Genomic DNA, 21,707 nt, shown 5'->3' on the forward strand with positions numbered 1-21,707 from the left:
TTGATTTGGAACAGAAACAGTGGCTTGAAGAAGTTTCTTTGCTATTGAACAGTGGACAAATACACACGAAAGTCAACATTTCCTGGTCTGCTTACTTTGCAGACAAGATGCCATCAACTCCACGTCCACCAGCTGTCACTGGTATGCTGCCTTTATTCAGAGACACTGCTCATTCTCCAGCTATGGTATTGCATGCCATGAATGTAATCAAGAGTGAAATTCAGTATTTGAATCCTGGGCAAATACCCGTGTTTACTGTTGATCAACCACTTTTTGCATTAGCAAAGAAGATTCAGTGGACCTGGCCAGAGGTATATGGAGAAGACACGTTTGTAGTCTTGATGGGTGGACTCTACATAGAGATGACATTTCTGGCTGTTTTAGGAGATTGGTTACAAGGAAGTGGGTGGACATCAGTTCTCGCAAGCTCCAATGTGACAACAGAAGGAAGGGCCTCTGCACTCGAAAAAGGATCACATGTATCCAGATGTCAGTGGGCTCATCAAGTTACAGTAGATGCACTCTGGCATTTGCAACAGAAAGCCTTCTCTGACTTCCTTGCTGAAAGTGAAGACACACTATCATTTGATGATTGGTGTAAGGAACGGAAGAACATATCTGCACAGTTTTGCTTCTGGGACACTGCCATAAAGCTTGAAATTCTCTTCCTCAAATTCTTGCAATCACTGCGTGAGGGAAATTACAAGATGTACCTTGAATCCCTATCAGATATGATTCCATGGATGTTTGCTCTTGACCATGTTCATTATGCAAGATGGATGACAGTACATCTTTGTGATCTTCTCCAACTCGAACACACTGCGCCTTCCATTCACAGGGAGTTTGAGAAAGGACATTGTGTAACCCAGAAGACTCAACGCATGTTCAGTATGCTTCCTCACGATCAGATCCATGAACAACTTAATGCTGTGTTGAAAGGAGATGGTGGCGTGATTGGAATCACAGAAAGTGAGACAGCATTGACAAGGTGGATGGTAAGTGGTCCAAACATCACACACTTGTTAAAGGAGTATGAGATTAACTGCAGAACACAGAAGCCAAGTACAGAGTGCCATCATGAGCAAACACCAAGCATCCAGAGACAATTTGCAAAGAATGTCCAAGATGTTGTTACAGCCATTTCAGATCAAGGCAACCCATTCTCAGATGACACAAATGAAATTCTGACACTGGATACAAGGGTGGTCATGAGTGAGGATGTTGCTGACAATGTACGCAAAGCAGAAGCAGCTGGAAGGAAGCAACATCAAGAATTCGTAGATCAACGCCTGACAGATTCTTCCTCAAAGTTTTATGACAACATCTCTAAGAACATTTTCACCTTACTTGGCAGTGGCATTAGGAAGTCTGCTTCTAAGAAAAACAGAACAAAAGTGTCAAACATGAGGAAAGATGTTCAGCTCTTCTCCAGATTGTACGTTTCTTGTCAGAAAAGGGATGGTGACTTGGAAACGTTCTTTCAGCATGAGAATCATGCCTGGCCACCTTCACTTGCAGAAAACAATGAGATGAGACTAACTCACAGTAAAGCTGAAATTCTCAAATGCTTGGAGCCTTTAGCCACAACTCAGTATGTTGAACCACCTGATGTACAAGTCAAGATACTTGATGGTGCTGCTATAGTTCAAACTCTGGATCCTGTGAGAATAAAAAAGGAAAGAAACATTGTAATTCAAACATTCGATGATTTCTCCAAGAAGGTCTTCATTCCATATGTGCTGCATCAGCTGAGTACTGTTGAAAGATTGGACATTGTATGGGATCGTTATCTTCAAGACAGTTTGAAATCACACACCAGACTAATCCGTGGGGAAGGCATGGCACTGAGGGTAGAGGCCCAAACCCACTTACCAACTAACTGGAAATCATTCCTCAGGGTGAACTCCAACAAGACAGGTCTGTTTCAAAAGTTTTGGCAGAGGGTGTATCAAATGCTGACGTTCCAGATGGCAAAGTCCTCTGCACTACTCTTAAAGACACGGTACTCAGCAGGCAGACTGATGTGTCTGGTCTTCAGCCATGTAATCACGAAGAGGCGGATACAAGGATGCTTCTGCACTGTAAACACGCGGCAACTCAAGGCTACAAGAAAATTCTAGTGGTTGCAATGGATACCTATGTCGTTCTCCTCAGCACTGCTGTGGCCTCTTATCTTGACTGTCAGCTGTGGGTGAACTTTGGTCATGGTGCCCATAAACGATACATTCCATCTCATCTGATTGCTGAAAATCTTGGACTCAGTATATCCAGGGGTCTTCTCTTCTTCCATGCCTTTACAGGCTGTGACACAGTCTCCACCTTCTGTGGTATTGGGAAGACTACAGCATGGAATGCCTGGATGGCGCAGATTGGTTTTGCTTCTGGGACACTGCCATAAAGCTTGAAATTCTCTTCCTCAAATTCTTGCAATCACTGCGTGAGGGAAATTACAAGATGTACCTTGAATCCCTATCAGATATGATTCCATGGATGTTTGGGGGTTCGTCGCACACGTGACAATTCTTAGCCTTCTTGTGAGTGAGTTTATCCTTCGACATCATGCCCTTCCTCAGCAGCAGGGGTCGAGTCTCGGCGTTGCTGTATTGATTGGTGATGTCGATTGGCCTTCACCAGACTGTCTAGAGACGACAGCAGGAACTGAACGCTATCGATAAATCTCAGAACGTTTAACGAGAACGAGATGTATTTTTCCATGTTGTTGGGGATGCACGTTATGTTGCCGTTGACCTTCACGATGGCCTGCATGATCAGGTGAGAATCATACCCGCTAAGGTTGTGAAACACGACGGGGATTTTGATGGTTTTGGGGTCGATTTTGAGGTTCAGGTTGCACGCGTTGTGAGCGGCGCCTCTGTACTTGCCGTTGATGTGGCAGTGATCTCTCACAGAATCCACGCACAGGGGTTCGTCGCACACGTGACAATTCTTAGCCTTCTTGTGAGTGAGTTTATCCTTCGACATCATGCGTATGAGAGCAGGATCGGACAACTCTTTCCTGATTATTTTTCTTCGTGTTGTAAGAACGTGAGAAATGTTTCGGCCGCGTTGGGACCTCGGTAGACCACGGGAGTGTTCGTTTGTCTGTCGCATCGAACAACCACGTAACCAAACCCGCAGTCTTTGTACTCTTGCGTTTTGTGCGTGAAACATTTGTCCAAGGACGATGGAGCGACGGTGTCGACGTTTTTGATGAGTCGGCGTAGATGACGTTAGGCATGGACATTTGATGCTTATGGTTGATGAATTTCAAGAAGTCGTTTTCGTCGGCATGTTGATTCAAACGGCCGTCTGTCCCACGCCTCGGCAATCCTCCCGGTGCGATTCCAGCAGGTCAGCTCGTGTGTAACTGTGCAGACACCATTCGCAAAAGTGTTTTTTCCTGGCGTGCTTCGATTGATCGTACAACAGTCTGCTGAAAGTTTTAATCATTGCGTAGTGATACTTGTCCTTTTTTTCGATCAGAAATAGATTGGTCCTTTGCACGGTTTTATCTAGGACGGGGCTTATCCTATACACAATAGTTGTGTTCCCTTCGTGTCCGAAGACGTTAATAGCCAGATGGTTTTGTTTTTCCACTCGAGCGATTTGTGAGATGGGAGTAGGCATGTCTATTCCCGTAAAGTCGAGGCCGGATTCCTCGATGGAGGAATAACTGGAAAGTCCGTCTGTATGATGGGTAGCCGGATGCAAGTCGGCTATGGTCGCCACCGGTAAACAGTCGTCACCTTTGCTTTTGATGTTGACCATCACTTGTTTTTTCTTGTAGTACGGTGACAAGTCCAGGTACGACCCTCCTTTGAACGGCACGTATTTCGCTATGTCCAGGTAGACCATGTCGATCTGGTCCACGACCCAGCCCGAGCCCATGTGTGTAAAGCATTCCAGGGATTCTCGTATTTTTGCAAACGAGGTGTCGATGGACGCGTCGACGGATTCGGGTTGAGTCGCGACTTCTTGCTTGCCTCTGAAGTAAGGCTGGATGTGATCGGTGGTGCCGTCCGTCGGTGGTGCTGTTTTCCAGCGACATTCTCACTGTGAGTTGAAATTTGAGGCTTCCCAGATCGTTCAGTTCCTCGTTGACTTTGTCGGTGATCATGGGTTTGATGTTGTTGGCGTCCACGTTTTTGTCAAAGTCCATCCGCCAGCCTCTCAGATACTTACCTATGGCGTGCTTCGTCCGCACGAACCGTAGTTCAAAGGGTTTGTGCTCCTCCAGCAGTTCCAGGAGCTCGGCTATCCTCATACGTGAATAACCTCTGAGCCCATGTTCTTTCGCTCGGAGCTTGAGTTGTTTCACCATGGGTTCGTTGACGATGCTGAGCAATTCCAACAGCTGAGATGTCCTCAAACGGGAGTAACCGTTCACTCCATGTTTTTTGGCAATCCTTTTCAGTTCTCGAACGGTAATCATCGTTGCTATATCAATGTGTGAAAACCTTTTTCTAAATGAAAAATAATTATATTCAGATGCAAAATCGAATCTCTAATAGCTTGTTCACTATAGTCAGGGGTGAAGTCAAATCTCTAATAGGATGAGATGGCCTCTGAGCATGGCCTCGTTGAGGTAGTCTCCGCCCGTAGGAGATGGCCTGCAATGACGATAATGGCATTTCAGGCCCACGCCGCACAGTTCGCACGTGTAATTCACGAAACCCTTTCGTATGGACATCATGTGTATGCCACAATATTCAGTGGTGCATTTTATGCCGCAGGGTTCGTTTTTTCCTAGCAGCACGTACTTGCAGTTATACGGTGCGCGTCTTCCTATCTTTATGTATATACACATAAATATATTTTTAGTCTAATTGTTTAGCGATCAACACGGTCGCCGCTAGACCTAGCGCCATGAAAATCAGTTCCCGATTTTTCTGTTTCGGGGAAGGCGTGTAAAAATGCGAGAGGGTAGGGGGTTCGAGTCGTTTGCCAGTGAGCAGGTAGTATTCTCGCATGGCATCGTCGACGTTCTTGAACGTTTGAACAGAGTTGTTTTGACGCGAGAGTTCGTCGTTGATGAACTGTATTCTCTGCACACATTTTTTGGTGTACTCAACTTGAGCGGCTTGCAGTTTCTCCAAGGCCAAATCGTGACGTTTACGTTCAGCTTCCACTTCGGTCCGTTCGACGTTCGTAATTTGGAGAAGAGATAATTGCTGCCGGAAAATGCGAGGGCGTTGACTAATGCACCACCAACCATCATAGCGATCGCAGCCATTTCTTTTTAAAAATATTATAATATTACTTCAAAATAATTTCCGGTATAACTCCTTGTTTCATGAGAATGTCCTTGGTGGCCATCGCCATCCCTAAGTCCATTACGAGCATGCCCATGTCCTGCACGTTGAAATCGAGTTTGATCGTAGGCTGTTTGAGAACCATTTTCATTAAACGAGCATGACCTACGGTTAGTCCAGCGACGACGGCCGCGTGATATGCATCGTTGACGAATGTTTTTCCTTCGGATGACATCATGTGTTTATATATAAAATATATATATATATTTTTTATAACATAACATGAGGATTTATTTCTAATTGCGTCGTCTGCTGTTGCGGTGGTTGTTGCTTGTTATTATTATATAGCAGCATAACGCCGACGACGATGAGGCTTAATCCGGTTGCTGAAACAATCCACAGAGTATTATTATTAATTTTGTGGTGCTTGGCTAAACCACCTTTTCTACCGGGGGCGACTTTTTTAGGATTCTTGGTGATTAGTCGTATTGGTGTCGTCGTCTTTGTTTCCTCCTACGTCGGCGTTGGCGTTTCCTCCGGGTGCGCATCCATGTTGTATATTATTATCATTATTATTTTTTTCTTCTTTAAATTGACAATGCTTTGCCGTGATGATCGCCGCAGTCACCGGAGCTAAAAACATGCCGTATCTGTGGTACAGCACGCAGTTGACGGCGCTCAAAGCGTGATCGATGAACGGATCTTTCTCGAGATCTTCACACAGGTAAAGTCGACATTCCGGCGGAATGGGGAGGAAGTACGATGCTAAGCCGGTGTAGACTTGCGTTATGACAGACCCTATGGTTTTTGTCATTTCGGCGCCGAGTCTGGCTTCGTATCTCGCGTACAGCTTGTCGATTTCTTCGGTTGGCATTTTGTGAATCTTATCGGGAGTGTGGTCACCCCCACCCAAGTATTGTTTGGATTTGCTGCTGACCGCCAGCACCACCAGTTTCTCTCGCTTGTCGTTTTTATTATTATTGTCATCATCCAACATTTTGTTTGAGAAGTTCGTCGCACTCCATCTTATAATGTAACAAGCGATTTTTAAGTCTAATGAAATAAAATCTGATGCACGCGGAACACAGCGAGATGAAAGTCAAGTTGTACACAACGAGTGTTTCAAACATTTGCTTAAGTTATGCTAGAAATTCGCTATAGTTTTTGCTAGAATTTTGCTAGCAGACTTTATACGCCACAGGTTTGTCGGTTTTCAACAGGAGTTTGGCGTGTTTCATTTCGGCAAGCTGTTTCTTCACTCGTTCTCATTTTTGTTTGGTCAGGATCACGTCGTTTTCTCACAAGCAGTCCTCGAACGAATCCCTGTCCTTGCAGTGAAACATGCCGACCCATCGCGTCTGTTCCCGTAAATCTTTCAGCACCGATTTGAATTTCTGCGTCAGAACCCAAACGCTGTGTTTCGTGTGTCGGCCCGAGAAGGCCAGGTACGACAGCGCGTCTCCTTTTTTTAAAATTGTCATGGTAAGCGAGCAACCAGTCCTGCAGACGAGTTCCAGGATTGATTTTGTGCACGTCTGGGTCTGTCATCACCCACGGTCTCTCCGTGTACGTCTTGTTCACCCGTAAAGTCGGGCAGAGAATGACGATGAGGTTGAACACGTCGCGATAGTATCCTTCCAACATGTCCAGCATGAATGCAGTCTTGCCGCACCCCATCTGACCGCACACGATGGCGCAGTGGGGATCGCGAGGTAAATCAATAAATGGCTTGCACGAATCTTCCATTGTCTATATTTAGTTGCGCATCCATAAGCGCGTACAAATATAATTTTAATTTACGGCCCGGATTTTGAGCTTTCTTGGTGATTTGGATGGTGATCCCCTCGCTGCCGTTGTCGATGCGACGTCCGCTGCCGTGTAATCTGTCATCGTCCTCGGATTGCATGTCCAGCCACAGCTCGTAATGTTTATCCAGGTGGTCACCGAGCGTCACGTAGGGCAAACCCAGTACTTTGACGACGTCGTTTCCTCCAGACGAGTGTCGCTTGATGGCCGATAGTTTTTTTTATCTCGCCCCACTGCTGGTAAGCTCATATGCCTTAACTGAACAGCTGGTTGGGAACGCCCTCAACGGTCATTTCCACTTTCGTGTTTTCGGGGGATTCCAAGTGAGTTCGCTGTCTCTTCGAAACGGCTCATATTCAGCCACGGGAATGATCAAGATGCCTTTCATCGATCTAGCCGGCAAGTTCAGGTTGATGTTCCACAACGTGTCGCTCTTGTCCTTGACGATCGTCCGGTGTTGCAGCACGCGGTCGTACAGGATGGACAGCTTTCCCGAGTACTGGTTGCGAATCTGCCGGGCCAGTTCCATGCTCTTGACCATGTCGAACTCTAGCGAGATGTTGTCGAAGACGTAGCTGGCCTCGGTGCCGTCCGACGTTAAGATAACTTTGCCGTAGTCATTGAACGTGAGTTCGTATTCCAGCCATTCGCCTTGCGCGGCCTGTTAAAATGGAATGTGCCCCTCGAGCAACTCGAAGTCGAGCGGTATGCAAAACCGATTCCCGTACACCTCGGGGCGGCTTTTTCTCCTTTCGTTATGTTGTCGAGCTGATCTGACATGAAACCGTGCCCCACACGTAGGTCGTTCGATACGTTGTTATTCCGACAAAGTCCTTGATACACCACGTCATCGCATTCGTTTGATGTTCTTCAGAGGTCTGCGTAACAGTAAAACACGTCGCTGTCGTCGATGCTCAGCACCTCCTTCCCGCTGATTTTGATGGTGGTTTTCTTGATGATGGCATGACCCAGGTTGTTCATGATTGTGCGTTTGTTGTGCGTGGACTTCAACGTGATGTGAAAAGCCAGTCGAATCGTGCCGGGGACGATGACGTCGTTTGCGCCTAGGTTAGGGAATCGAACCAGCAGCGTTTGGTTTTGATTGATTGTGCTCGGATTGTTGGTGATGGTCACCGACTGACGCACGGCTTTGACATCAACTCTCTCGATCTTCGGAAAGGATCTAACTTTCGTCTGTAATGCGACATTGTTTATATTGAAACTATGTATATTTTTAGTTTAATATAAAAGTTTTAAAAAATGGCTGACAATATTCCCATGGCTTATTTAGACGTACACCAGCTGAACGACGACGATGATGTAGCAGACACCTCATTCATTGGGGACACTGTGGGCAGCGAGCTTTTAAAGCAGGCCGTGGATGAATATTACGATGCTTTAACACGCGATAAAAATTACGTGGAACCATTGGGTCGCGACTATCCGAAGTTCAAAATCGACAACAAAGGGACGCTGCGATTGAAAGCTCATCCGGAGGTCGATCTCATGAACAAACCCACAAGAAAACCGCTTGCCCTGTCAAAGCTAGGCAGTCGCTGTGGTGGTAGTCAACTGATACGAGAACTAAACCTGCGAGATCGGACGAAATCGAAAAAATATTGGTCACGTACTCGAACGAACCCTTGCCCGGCTTTGAATTTCTTCTTAGGGAACTTCGGGGTCTAGACGAAGCCTTCAAAAACGTGCGCGGAGAACTCGTGAACAACATGGGTAAACTGAACGAAATCGACAAGCACATCGCTCGAGAGAAAAGAAAACTCAGGATCTTCGTCGATGACGAAACCATGAAAAACATCATCGAGGAAAGATTGCGCGACCTGGAAGAAGAGAGACGGACCAGATTGGAAGCCGCTTCCTCCAACCGGGAAGCCCTCCGATCGCAAATGAGCCTCGTGCTCGCGAAACCATCAACTGAGTCTTGAGCGAGGACACCACGTTGGCCGACAGGATCCGAATTCTGTTCCGGGAACAAGGGATCACCATGGCCAGCGTTCTCACGGCTTTGGGCTTCATCGTATCGACCCTGGTTGTGTCGCTGATGGGTGGTGGTGGTACACCACCAAGCCCAACACCACCAAGCCCATCATCAGGCGATGTCAGAGACTGGATAAAAAAACATTTGAAATCTCTCGGCGAAGCCCTGGCTTAACTGGCCGGCAAAGCTGCCGAAGCTCTGCCTGGCATCTTGGGTAGCATCGTTTCCTGGTTGTTAGGCTTCTTGTCGAAAACGGTCACGTGGCTCGGCCTAAACCTGTGGGCTTTCGTCGTCGCCATGGCGGGTCTGGTGTACGTTGCGACTAAGGAATTTTTAACCAAATGAGGCACAGTCCGACCGCGATTCTGCCGACCACCAGCGCCGTTTTGCGATCGACGTGTCGCTGATTGTTTGCCTGCACGTGTGGTGGCAGCTGCTGTTGTCGTCGTGGTGCTACTTCTACTTCCGGGAAGGAAGCTGCCGAGAGATGTGTTTCAGTCACTTTCAGACATCTGTAGCCTCGTTAGTCAGCCGGGCGTGCATCATCATCATAGACGAGCTGAGAGATACACACACTTATACTCGTCCACAGCGCTCGCTCAAAGCAACCCCCCGAGACGGTAGCGAGGTGATGACTTCCGAGACCTGCGTTTCATTCAGCTAAAAAAACTCTAGCCTCGATAATATATAGCAAGTACGACAATAGTTGGATTGTTAGCCTTTCGCTAGACCAACCCCATGATCTCTAAAAAGTGATTATTTCCTAAACTATTCGACCGATTTTCGTGACATTTTGTATGCATCTCGGCAGATGGTTACGCTATAGCAATAGAGCATTGGGAACACTCTCGATGACTTCATTAGATTAATTAAGACTTAATTACGACAAAAAGTTGGACATTTTACCTTTTCCCTACTGACCCCATGCTCACTGAAAAGTCAATATTTCAGAAACTTTTCGACCGATTTTCGTCAAATTTTGCATGCAACTCAGTAGTAGTATAGACAATGATGGTACGGATTAGGGCCTTCCCAAGGGCTCAGTGTTGTAAACTGAGCCCTTGGGAGGGGACTAGTCCCGTACCATCATTGTCTATACTGTCTATACTGTACTATACTATGACCATTGCCTATACTACTTAACTATCGATAGTCACACATACTTTCGATGCATCGATAGTTTTTCGTTTCTGCCATCTCTTAATTGCTATCGGAGACTCAGTAATAGTTCGACGCACCACAGCCCTAACCATCATTATAGGTTTTAGAGCCTATCGGCCATTCAAGGACATAACATTGAGGCTTGAACATTGGCGTAGAAGACTGGGGTGGTGCAGGACTGTCCGTCAGTAGCAACAGCGAAATTGGTGATGGGTACTCTTTAGCCATGAAAACAGGTTTCAACCCAACAATCATGATGGCTGTGTCCTGGTGACAGGAAGACCAATTTGGTTGTTATTGGTGAGAATCTTGCATCTCATCACTATTACCATGTTTACACTGGGTGTGCGACTGATCTACGACCGAAAAAAATAACCCTCGATCGAACTCTCTTGCATAAAGTCGTAGTGGAGTAGCAGTTAGGTCTCAGTGAGGTCTCTATCATCGAAATCATCACCAACAATCGCCATCACTCTCCATCGGTCGCTTTAGGTTAGGCGAGTGTAGTGAATGGTTCTCCACACTCAAACAACTTCTGCGACCAGTCCAATTTGGAATGAGGTCGCAAAATCGGTCGCAGTAAAGATTGTAGTCTGTTGTACAGACCCTGAAGCAAATATATCCAAGAAAGCCAACGCAAGTCTAGAAAATGTGGCAAGTCTTGATTTCCCGATCAGCTTCTGAAAATGAAGAAAGTCTCAGGGCTCCTTTTCATTTATATTTTATTATTGTTTTACTATGAACTTTTTTCAGGAAATTATGTCCATTTCAGAGACTAGTTGTTAGTCTATAAAGATCGCACTTGGGGGTAGCACACGCTTGGGAGTCAGTTGCACTCTCTCGTAATGCATTCCCGAGATTCCATTGTGCCAGGGGGCGCCGCCTATTCAAAGAAGCTGAGAGGCATACTCGAGTCAGTCTCGGACACAAAGCGCTGCTTAGGAGGACTGCTGTCAGAATGGTCAGAAAGAAGAGGACTTCAAAGAAGTCCACCACCCCAGCCTACCCTGTCTACTTCTACTCAAGATATCCAGAGACCTGCTTCCATGTACCAGAAGAGGGCGCCCTGGCTGCCCCCCCTGTCGAAGAACCCCCTGCAAGACCTCGGAGCCCGACCCCTCCGGCAATACAACAAGTAGCTGATGGTTGATCCAACCCTTGACGATGACCCACAAAAGCCAGCTTTGAGGTAGAGAAAGGTCCACAAGAGGACTGTTACCCTTACTTCAGAGCTAGAGGCGGAAGTTATAAACTTCCTCAAGGATAACCCGGCCATCTATGACACGAGGAAAGGGGACTTCAGGCAGACGAAAATCAAGCAGGTTCCTTGGTTGATCATCTGCGTCAGCGTCAGCTTCTTCAATAGGAGGGAGACCAAGTGTACCAATCTCAAAGCAGTCTTTCAGATCCGATGGATTACATATTTGGACGTCTGATTGGTGTCCAACACCTCCAGTATCAACCCACAGAAACTTGTGGTTGTTGTCCACACACGGCAGGAGAACGATGGAGTAGCAGCTTTTGTAGACACACCAGTTCTGGCATGAGGCACTTGCCATCTAAGTTCGAATCATCTGCCTATTTCCTTCCACTCTTCTGATGAAGTAGGCTTCTTGAATACCTCGTCTCTGTAGACATCCACAATAGCCTGGCCAACACGTGGTACCATGCGATGTATTGATGACTTGCTTACCCTGTAGCTGTAAGGCATGCTTGGACACTGGTCACCAGTGGCTAGGACTGTGTCTTAACGTCAGTGACAGTTTCAACCCTGCTTCTAAAGAGGGTCTTGTTGCCTACTCCTGTGATGTTGGGCCCTATTCTCTCCAAAATTTCATCAAAGAGCTCCACGGGCATGCCCATGTAGTTCTTGAACTGATTTGGATTGTCCTGCTTCAACCTCTGGACAAGGTGGTAGTACTCGCCACAGGGGCAGCCAGATTCGGACCCACATCTGGCGTCGCCTCCGCCTCCGCCTCCTCCTCCTCCTCCTCCTCCTCCTGCTTCTTCTTCTTCTTCTTCTTCTTCTTCTTCAAAACTATATCCCCATCTTTTTCTGAGTGTTTTCAGTGTTTGTCAGGAAACGAATGACGAGATCGCAGGCGGTCCCGGTCCTTTTTATATTTTTTTGGGAACGCATTCGCTAACACTCTCTCTTGGCATCGCATAGGTCTCAGTGCGCTCTTCCAAAAGGTCCTCATCGTCATACTGGAGTCGCAATTAACTCGCATGGAGTCACATGGATCGCATCTAGTCGCAGAAAAACACACGCAAGACGCAAGTCAGTCGCAGATGTTGTCGCAGATGTTGTCGCAGATGTTGTCGGCGAAGTTGGCAGAAGTTCGCCAGAAAGTCATACCAGGGGCCACGGCCACATTGGGACCAAGTTGCGATACGTAAGACTGATCGCACCAGTCTCAACCAGGTCGCCATAAAATTGAACGTTACAAAGGTTTTGGTCGTAGTCGCACACCCAGGTCGTTATAATTGCAAATGGGCGATCGGTCGCCAAAAAGTACGCGACCAGGGCGATCGCTGGTCGCAGCCAGGTGTCAGACAGGTCGCGTCATGCTATAAACATACCAGATGAGCTTTGTTACCTGTTGTAACGCTCTTCCTCTGACAGATGCCACGCACGGATAGCGACGCCTGAGGTGGCCACATCTGATATTACAGCACTCATGTTCAAAAACACGCTTCTGTGCTATGATTTGATCATGGGCCAGTGTGGTTGGATGCTGGACAGTCAGCCCCCGAGTCACAAAAGTGTCAACAGAACTGTAGATGTAAGACCGTTCGTTTTGAGTCTGTGCACAACTGTTATTGAAAGACTGTTCTTTAATATAAAACGTTACAAGGTGATAATGTTTGCGTTTGTGTTGCTGTTAGTTTCCAATCAAGGCTGGTACATCGCTATTACGTTTACTTAGGGCATTTTCTATTCCAATCGTGACTACCGTAGTCTCGTTCCAAATTCAATGCAGATTGAAGTCAGTTACTTATAAACCATTATCTATTTCAGTATATTATTTATTGATTTCAGTATATATATTTAAAATAAAGTTCGCTCTGCCTTATTATAAGTTAGATCATTACAGTGACACGTTACAAATTCAAATATAGTGCAAAGTAACAATGTAGCATAACTATTATTCACCTATCACATCATACGTCATGTTCTGCCAAATCCAAGAGTTCATATTTAGGAAATCGACCCGTGAAGGTCCGGTTTAGAATATTGATCTTCAGTAACCCATGCTTGTCGTAAGAGGCGACTAACGGGATCGGGTGGTCAGGCTCGATTACTTGGTTGACACATGTCATCGGTTCCCAATTGCGCAGATCGATGCTCATGCTGTTGATCACTGGATTGTCTGGTCCAGACTCGATTATTTACAGACCGCCGCCATATAGCTGGAATATTGCTGAGGGCGGCGTAAAACTAAATTCGCTCACTCACTCAATATTTAGGAAATCAAAATATAGAAAACGATTTGAGATGTATAAATACTCTTTTTGGTATTCGAAACTGATAAGCGGAAAAGTCATTGTCTCTAAATACATGGGATGTTTTAACCCAGCTGGCACTGGCTAAATGTATAGTGGGATGCTCGAATCCACCATGATGCTGCTGCGTAGTCAAGGGAAACTGTCTTTTTATTATTTCAAGTGTCCTTCACGCATTTGGAGGCTCGGTAACTGCAAAGTTTGATCATTGTGAATAAAACTCTTAATTACTTTTTGAATATCTGTTATAAAAAAATATGTATGCTTACCAATGTATATGATTGACAACGTTAGCATCGATAGCCGCATCTCTACCTGAAACATAAAAAAAGAAGAAATTGATTCATTACGAAAAAACTGTATGACGGCGGTCTGTATATAATCGAGTCTGGACCAAACAATCCAGTGATCAACAGCATAAGCATCGATCTACGCAGCTGGGATACGAAGACATGTGTCAACCAAGTCAGCGAGTCAGAATCCCTGATCCCGTTAGTCGTCTCGTACGACAAGCATGGGCTGCTGAAGGCCAGTTCTAACCCGTATCTTCCCTGAATAAATGGTGACCTGGAAATGAAATGCCACATACAGATATATCTTTACCTGTCATGGCAAATACTGATTTCTTTCACGGAAACTAGTAGTAAAAGCCAATGTCTGCAAACGTTTATGAAGCAGTGCAATAGCCATGGTTCGATCCCCGCATTGGTACAATGTGTCAACCCATGTGTCCCCTGCTGTGATACTGCTGCTGAAAGGGTGTAAAACTATATTCGTTTTCTGTTGAGTTGTAACCTCACAGTCTCTAATCTGTGTGTATGTGCGCTAGCGTTTGCGTTCGTTCGTAGGTGTGTCTGTGTCAAAGTTTACAAAATGGAGGATAAAGCACTAGCTGTGGTAAAGCTTTAGTGTGAGTGAGTGAGTTTAGTTTTACGCCGCTTTAGTCAGCAATATTCCAGCAATATGGCAAATAATCGAATCTGGGACAATCCAGTGATCAACAGCATGAGCATCGATCTACGCAATTGGGATGATGACATGTGTCAACCATTCAGAACCCTGACCACTTCGATCGTTAGTCACCTCTTACGACAAGCATGGGTTACTGAAGGCCAATATTCTAGCCCGGACCTTCACGGGTATTAAAGCTTTAGTATCGAACACAATTGCCAAATACGCTCACTTGAAATTTCCAAAAACTCACCCTTTAGTTCACTCCGCACTATGTTGCTGTCCACATCTAATGCACAAGTAATCTTCTACATATCAACGAACATAATGCAAACGAACATAATTAATGCATGCTTATAAGAGCAGCCATTACATTGTGACGTCAGCGTATTTATGAAACAGCACAACGTGGCCAGATTTTAATGTGCATTGATCGTAAGCATGCAAAATCCTGCCTTGCTGAATATTGAATGTATTTGAGGATGGATTTCAGTCCTTTGTTGGTAACAGGTATTTGATATTCTGTGACTTTATTGCAAAAACAAATCACCCATGCTGATGAATTTCTGAAAGAACAATTCTAACCTTGTAGTTTAGTCTCAATGTGAATTATCAGTGTGAAACAGTGGAGTTGTATAATCAATGATATACATGTCATGTTATTATCCAAATTTTATATGAGCTACTGCCTACATAAGATAATATCAATAGCATGTTATTGGTTTACGAAATCTGATATGGCGGCGGTCTGTAAATAATCGAATCTGGACCAGACAATCCAGTGATCAACAGCATGAGCATCGATCTGCGCAATTGGGAACCGATGACATGTGTCAACCAAGTCAGCGACCCTGACCACCCGATCCGTTAGTCGCCTCTTACGACAAGCATGGGTTACTGAAGGCCAATATTCTAACCCGGACCTTCACGGGTATTAAAGCTTTAGTATCGAACACAATTGCCAAATACGCTCACTTGAAATTTACAAAAACTCACCCTTTAGTTCACTCCGCACTATGTTGCTGTCCACATCTAATGCACAAGTAATCTTCTACATATCAACGAACATAATGCAAACGAACATAATTAATGCATGCTTATAAGAGCAGCCATTACATTGTGACGTCAGCGTATTTATGAAACAGCACAACGTGGCCAGATTTTAATGTGCATTGATCGTAAGCATGCAAAATCCTGCCTTGCTGAATATTGAATGTATTTGAGGATGGATTTCAGTCCTTTGTTGGTAACAGGTATTTGATATTCTGTGACTTTATTGCAAAAACAAATCACCCATGCTGATGAATTTCTGAAAGAACAATTCTAACCTTGTAGTTTAGTCTCAATGTGAATTATCAGTGTGAAACAGTGGAGTTGTATAATCAATGATATACATGTCATGTTATTATCCAAATTTTATTTGAACTACTGCCTACATAAGATAATTTCAATAGCATGTTATTGGTTTACGAAATCTGATATGACGCCGTTACGTTGGTCGACTCGCGCAGTTAATCCGTTAGCTTTTAACTGAATGAGAATTTTAAAAATGTCAATTCTCTATGGTACAGTCCCGAAGCGATAAGTCACAGTATTCAGACACACATTTCCCTCATATCCTTGTGACAATTTGTGAATAACTTATGAACTGCTCCAAGGAATTTCCTGAAGATGTAAATTACACTATGTCTTCACTATTTGATTATTTTTCCACTGATATAATATTACGGGTCGACCATGCGCTTGACAATTGTTTCAGGTAAGATTATTTGCCTGTGATACACATGGGGGCAATTAGGCACTGCAAAAGATCAAACATTCTACCCCTTTGTATCAAACACTGATGTATACAGGATGCTGCCGACATGGATGAAGCGCATGAAGTCAATATGATGTAATTGTTTGTCATTTGAGAATTCCCAGTGTACATCACATAACAGAAGTGTCATTATGTACAGTAACTGTTCATTTACATTTAATCAGCCGTGTGTCATATTTTGTTGCAGCTAACGAAGAAGAATATAGAAATAATTATTTTTTTGAATTGCGTAATACGGACCTCTTCGTCTGATCATATTTCATCTGACGAGGTTAAGCTTGCCAACGTTATGTTACAGATACAGACCATGAAAAGCATGAGATTCACTTAAAACACGTGCAGTTGTGTTGCGTGGAGTAAACAAGCTTCAGAGAAAGGTGCTATTTCATATTGTAAGAGAATAAACAGCACGAGATTCACAAGAAGACACACTTGCACGTTGTATAGCGTTGTCTTTCATATCAGCTGTAAGACAGTTCTGAGCATGAAAAGCACGAGATTCACAAAAAAAACACACATGCAAGTTGTATAGCGTGAATTAAACACGAGAAAGAGAGAAAGACGCTCGTTCATATCCGCTTGTAAAATAACCGGAAGAGCTGGTTATGGCCCGGGAAAGCGAAATCTGGACCAAACCTCCTCAATTTAGGTGTCGCTTTCGCGGGAACGGTCAAGCTACAGTGAACACTGAATTTAGCGTTCCGGGACTCTCAATACACAAGAAAAACAAAGAAATGTGAGTCGTCGTCTGATACCGTAGTCATGGTAGAAAGAAAGAAAGAAAGAAATACGTTTAACATTAGCAAGCCATGGTGAAGCATACATATTATTTTCTAGCATTTGTGATAAAACATTGTGAATTATAGCTGACATATTATTTTGATGTACATTAGTAGCAAGTTTAAACCAAACTGAAATTATTCACTTTTTAATATATACAGAGATAGGAATTCGTCCAGTCTCTCCGTAGAGCATTTAGAATGATGTACTCTTGCATAGTTTCAGGACAGATTTCATGAATAACCTGTGAACATCTTCTAAAATGTCTATATTTGAATGTCCCCACACCTCGCAACCATATAACATGATTGGTAGGATCATGCAGTCAAAACATTTAAACAAACAATCGATAGGAATGTGGAGATTTCTAGCCTTTGAGGAGATAATAAACACTACTTTTTATGCTTGGTCGTGGAGTGCCAGAACGGTTGAGTTTAGCTGAGTTAGGCTTTACGTCACATCGGCATTATTCCAGCCATATAGTGACGAAATCAAGTCTGCATTAATATACATTTTAAGTCCAAAGTCCAAATGGGTTTTATTTTAAAAACATATTTATTCATAACATTGTTATTTAAAAACAGAAAATGTCATAGCACTTAATTCAAAGGCACTCAATTCGTTATTCGCATTACATAGTTACAATTTATAATACAGATCAACTTCCCTCAGGTAGTTCACAATGAGATGCCCGCTCACGCGGGAAAACAGATACCGGTGGTACATGAGTATAACAAAGGAGTACATACAAAATGTACAACAAGATGACTAAATGATACATCAATTAAAGTGTTTACAAACAATCTTAATAAACTTGGATACATTTTAAGAGTAGATATTTTACTTGAAAAAAGTTGACGGAACTCTGACAAATTCAGCCAGGAACATGAAGGTTCTTTTAACAATGATCATAATTCATTACATGAATGAATAAAACTATAGTTAAGTAGGGTCACGTGCTGAAACTTGAAACAACTGAAACTTCATCTCAGTTAAATAGGGTCACGTTCGTGCTGAAACTTGACACAACTCAAACTTCATCTCAGTTAAGTAGGGTCACGTACGTGCTGAAACTTGAAACAAATCAAACTTCATCTCAGTTAAGTAGGGTCACGAACGTGCTGTAACTTGACACAACTGAAACTTCATCTCAGTTAAGCGGCTCACAGATCGAGTATTGGGGTCGCGCGCTAATCTGAAGTACGGTAATCCGATGTTTTCATAGCAATTCGCTTTTGCGGCACTTCTAGCACAACTTTGGTTTTCGCTTTACTGGGAATAGGGAATATTGAAATTTCGCTTTCCCGGACCGACACCGAAGGGCTTTAACGCGTCCCAATTACATCAAATTGTAAAAATATTAATCTGATCCTCAGTACTAGTACACCATGCAATGCGATACTACTAAAGTACTGTCGGAAATGCTAGAAAAATGCTTTTTGACTTATATTTAAATTTCAGAGGTATTACAGTTACTTAAATAATAAATATCACTTCAAGAAACATCTACCTAATGTAGAACGAGGGAATAAATTTTGAGACATGCTCTAAAATGTGTTTTTACTGATGAAAATACCAAAAACTTAGAAAAATAAGGGGTAGTTGGACGTTATTTGAAACAAACATTAACTGCCTGTGTTACGTCATCAGCATGCACGGTATCGACAGGTGAAATTGACACCTGAGCACACGCTCGGGCGAGGGGTCATCTCAATAGATGTTTTCTGCAAAATGTTGAATATGTGTACGCATAGTATACGTATCAGTTATGTAAGGGATCATTTGTGTATGTGTGTTTGTTTTGAAATAAACATACGAATTAATGTACATCGGAAAGAATCCTATCACTTGTGTTATCTTATCGATTGATTGTAAAAATGTGCAGCGTTTAAATATATGTTTTGCATGTCAACAGTATATTTCATTGAAAACATATGGATGTAATTCGGTCAGTTTAATCTAGTTGTGAACATTGGCCAAAGATTTAACGAAGTCACTGGTGTAGCTTCTTTAGAATATATATATTTTTCTTCTCATAAAGTTTGTAGACCGCCCGTCTAAGCACTCCCTTGTCAAAGTTGTCAAGGATGGTTTTACGTCCCTGTTTTGCATTTGAGACGGTCCCCGTCTTGTCTGATTTGTTTACAATATTGTAAACTTGTTGGTAAGACATGCCAACAGCTCTACAAGTTCTGTAATAAACCCTTTCTAAACTAATGAAAGGTTTACCTCTGTCTTTTTTTAAGCAGAAAAAAACTATAAACCTTTGCAACAATCGACTGCAAATCGTTGGCCATAGTGGACGCTGTGATAAAGATGTGCATGCATGACGGGAAACTTATTTATCAAGACTTAACATTTAGAAAACGATCATTAATAAAGAGTAAATTAAGTAAAGTAACACAAACATCCAACATTTATTTGTTTAGGAAAAACGTTAATTCATATTTTTACACCACCTGTATTATTAGCATGAATGTAAAGACTATTTCAGATTTCTGTTGTTGAACTCTGAAAAAATCTTAAGTTGCTGTTTTGGTACCAAATTCTCTCTTGTAAACTGCCCTTTAAATGCATGGGAATGTTAAATCGATTGAAATAAAAATTAGGTAGACAATAGGCGAGTTTATATATTGACAACATAGTACATTTATCACCTTTATAAAGATATTAAGGCTAAAAAGCATTTTTCTAGCATTTCCGACAGTACTTTAGTGACCAGATATACTTGTGTAATCATCTGTTTTCACGTGTCCAAGGCCATTTCCCTGATAAAGCTGTCACCATGGTAATGATCCTAAATAATATTTCTTAACATATGAAGCTAACTTTTATAACATATAGTAGACCAGAAATTATTGAGAATTTTAGGAATATGTTTAATTGGATTTCTAGTATAAACAACCTTTACAAGCTATCAAGTGCTTGGTTTCATTCAAGAGAGACAACTCCGTTAATCCATTTTCATTAGTTTGTGAAGAGTTATCGCCCTTTGTTTACTTGCTAGCAGACGACATTTTTGGTGATCCTCAGTATGGATGATTTAGAGAAGGGGAAGTTGATTTTAGAGTATTATAACAAGGACATCAGATCAGCTAAAGTGATTTCAAGTAGAACAGGCATCCCTTTGTCCACTGTTTATCGTGTTTGTTTGACTGACTGACTGAATTTGGTTTTACGCCGCTTCTAGCAATATTCCAGCAACATCACGGCGGGGGACACCAGAAATGGGCTTCAAAAATTGTACCCATGTGGGGATTCGAACCCGGGTCTTCGGCGTGACGAGCCAACGCTTTAACCACTGCCCCTTATCGTGTTTGAAAAATATTGCAAATGGATATGGCATTGAGCACCAGGGAGGCGTAGGTAGGCCCAGAAAATTGACTGTCGGTGACAGGAGGCGGCTTGGTATTCTTGTTTCTAAAAACAAACGAAGGAGTTCAGAAAACTGAAGGCTGGATATGATTGATAGAATAACTGTGGCTGTCTGTAAGGAGGCAATTAGAACTGAGCTGCATGCAATGGGTTGGCAGAAAAGTCGAGGAATTCCATCACCGATCATGAAACCTGAACAAAAGGTGCGAAGGTTGAACTGGTGCTTACAGCATAGAAATTTTAACTGGGACAATGTGATTTTCACAGATGAAAGTTCTGTGTGGCTGTTTCCTTATACACTGAAATTCTGGACCAAACAAACTGAAAAACCTTTGTATCAGCGCCCAAAGTACAGTCCGAAATTTAACGTGTGGGGTGGCATATCTGTGTTAGGGGCAACGCCCCTCTGTGTATTTGAAGGGAATATGAACAGTGAGCGATACACAGATATTCTTGAGGGACATTTACTTCCATCTGCTCACGTGTTCTATGGAAACGTTTGGATTTTCCAGCAGGACAACGACCCAAAACATCGGTCAAAGCATTCACAGGCCTGGTTTCGGACCCAAAATATGACATTATTAGATTAACCAAGCTATAGCCTTGACCTAAATCCTATAGAAAATGTTTGTGGACTTATGAAGGAAAGTGTCAATAAGAAAAATCTGACAAATATTGCTGAAATGAAAGAAGAGGTGGTCCGATATTGGGACAGCATGGACCACGACTTTCTAACTTCTTTGATCAGTAGTATGCCCCGCCGCATTGAAGCCTGCATTGCTGCCCATGGTGACTTGACAAAATACTAACTGTTCACCTGTCTGTGAATCTGGAGTTATGTTCTGCTAATATTCACATTTAATACGTGAGTAATGAGTGAAATTTTTTAAAAAATTACAATTTTAAATTCTCAATAATTTCTGGTTGTACTATGTTATATTTGGGATTGCACTTTCTCAGTAATGTACATATTCTAGTACTTTTGTTGGGTTGATAATAATTGAAAATTGATATTAATTCCCCATACTAATGAAGTGCATAAATATTATATTATATTATG

General features: G+C 43.2%; 1 protein-coding gene across 1 annotated transcript in view; it reads right to left on the reverse strand.

Moving 5' to 3' along the window:
• Positions 1 to 15,070, reverse strand: part of LOC124281022 — a 38,805-nt gene extending 23,735 nt beyond the window's left edge. Inside the window, exons 1-2 of the mRNA XM_046717043.1 lie at positions 14,927 to 15,070; positions 13,992 to 14,037 (exon numbers count right to left, since the gene is read on the reverse strand). Coding sequence (XP_046572999.1) covers positions 13,992 to 14,031 — 40 coding nt within the window. The 5' untranslated portion in view covers positions 14,032 to 14,037; positions 14,927 to 15,070. The remainder of the gene's footprint in view (positions 1 to 13,991; positions 14,038 to 14,926) is intronic.
• Positions 15,071 to 21,707: the final 6,637 nt, after the last annotated feature.

This window comes from Haliotis rubra, unplaced genomic scaffold (genome assembly GCF_003918875.1).
Source record: "Haliotis rubra isolate DU_JTF1 unplaced genomic scaffold, ASM391887v1 Scf278, whole genome shotgun sequence".
NCBI lineage: Eukaryota > Metazoa > Mollusca > Gastropoda > Lepetellida > Haliotidae > Haliotis > Haliotis rubra.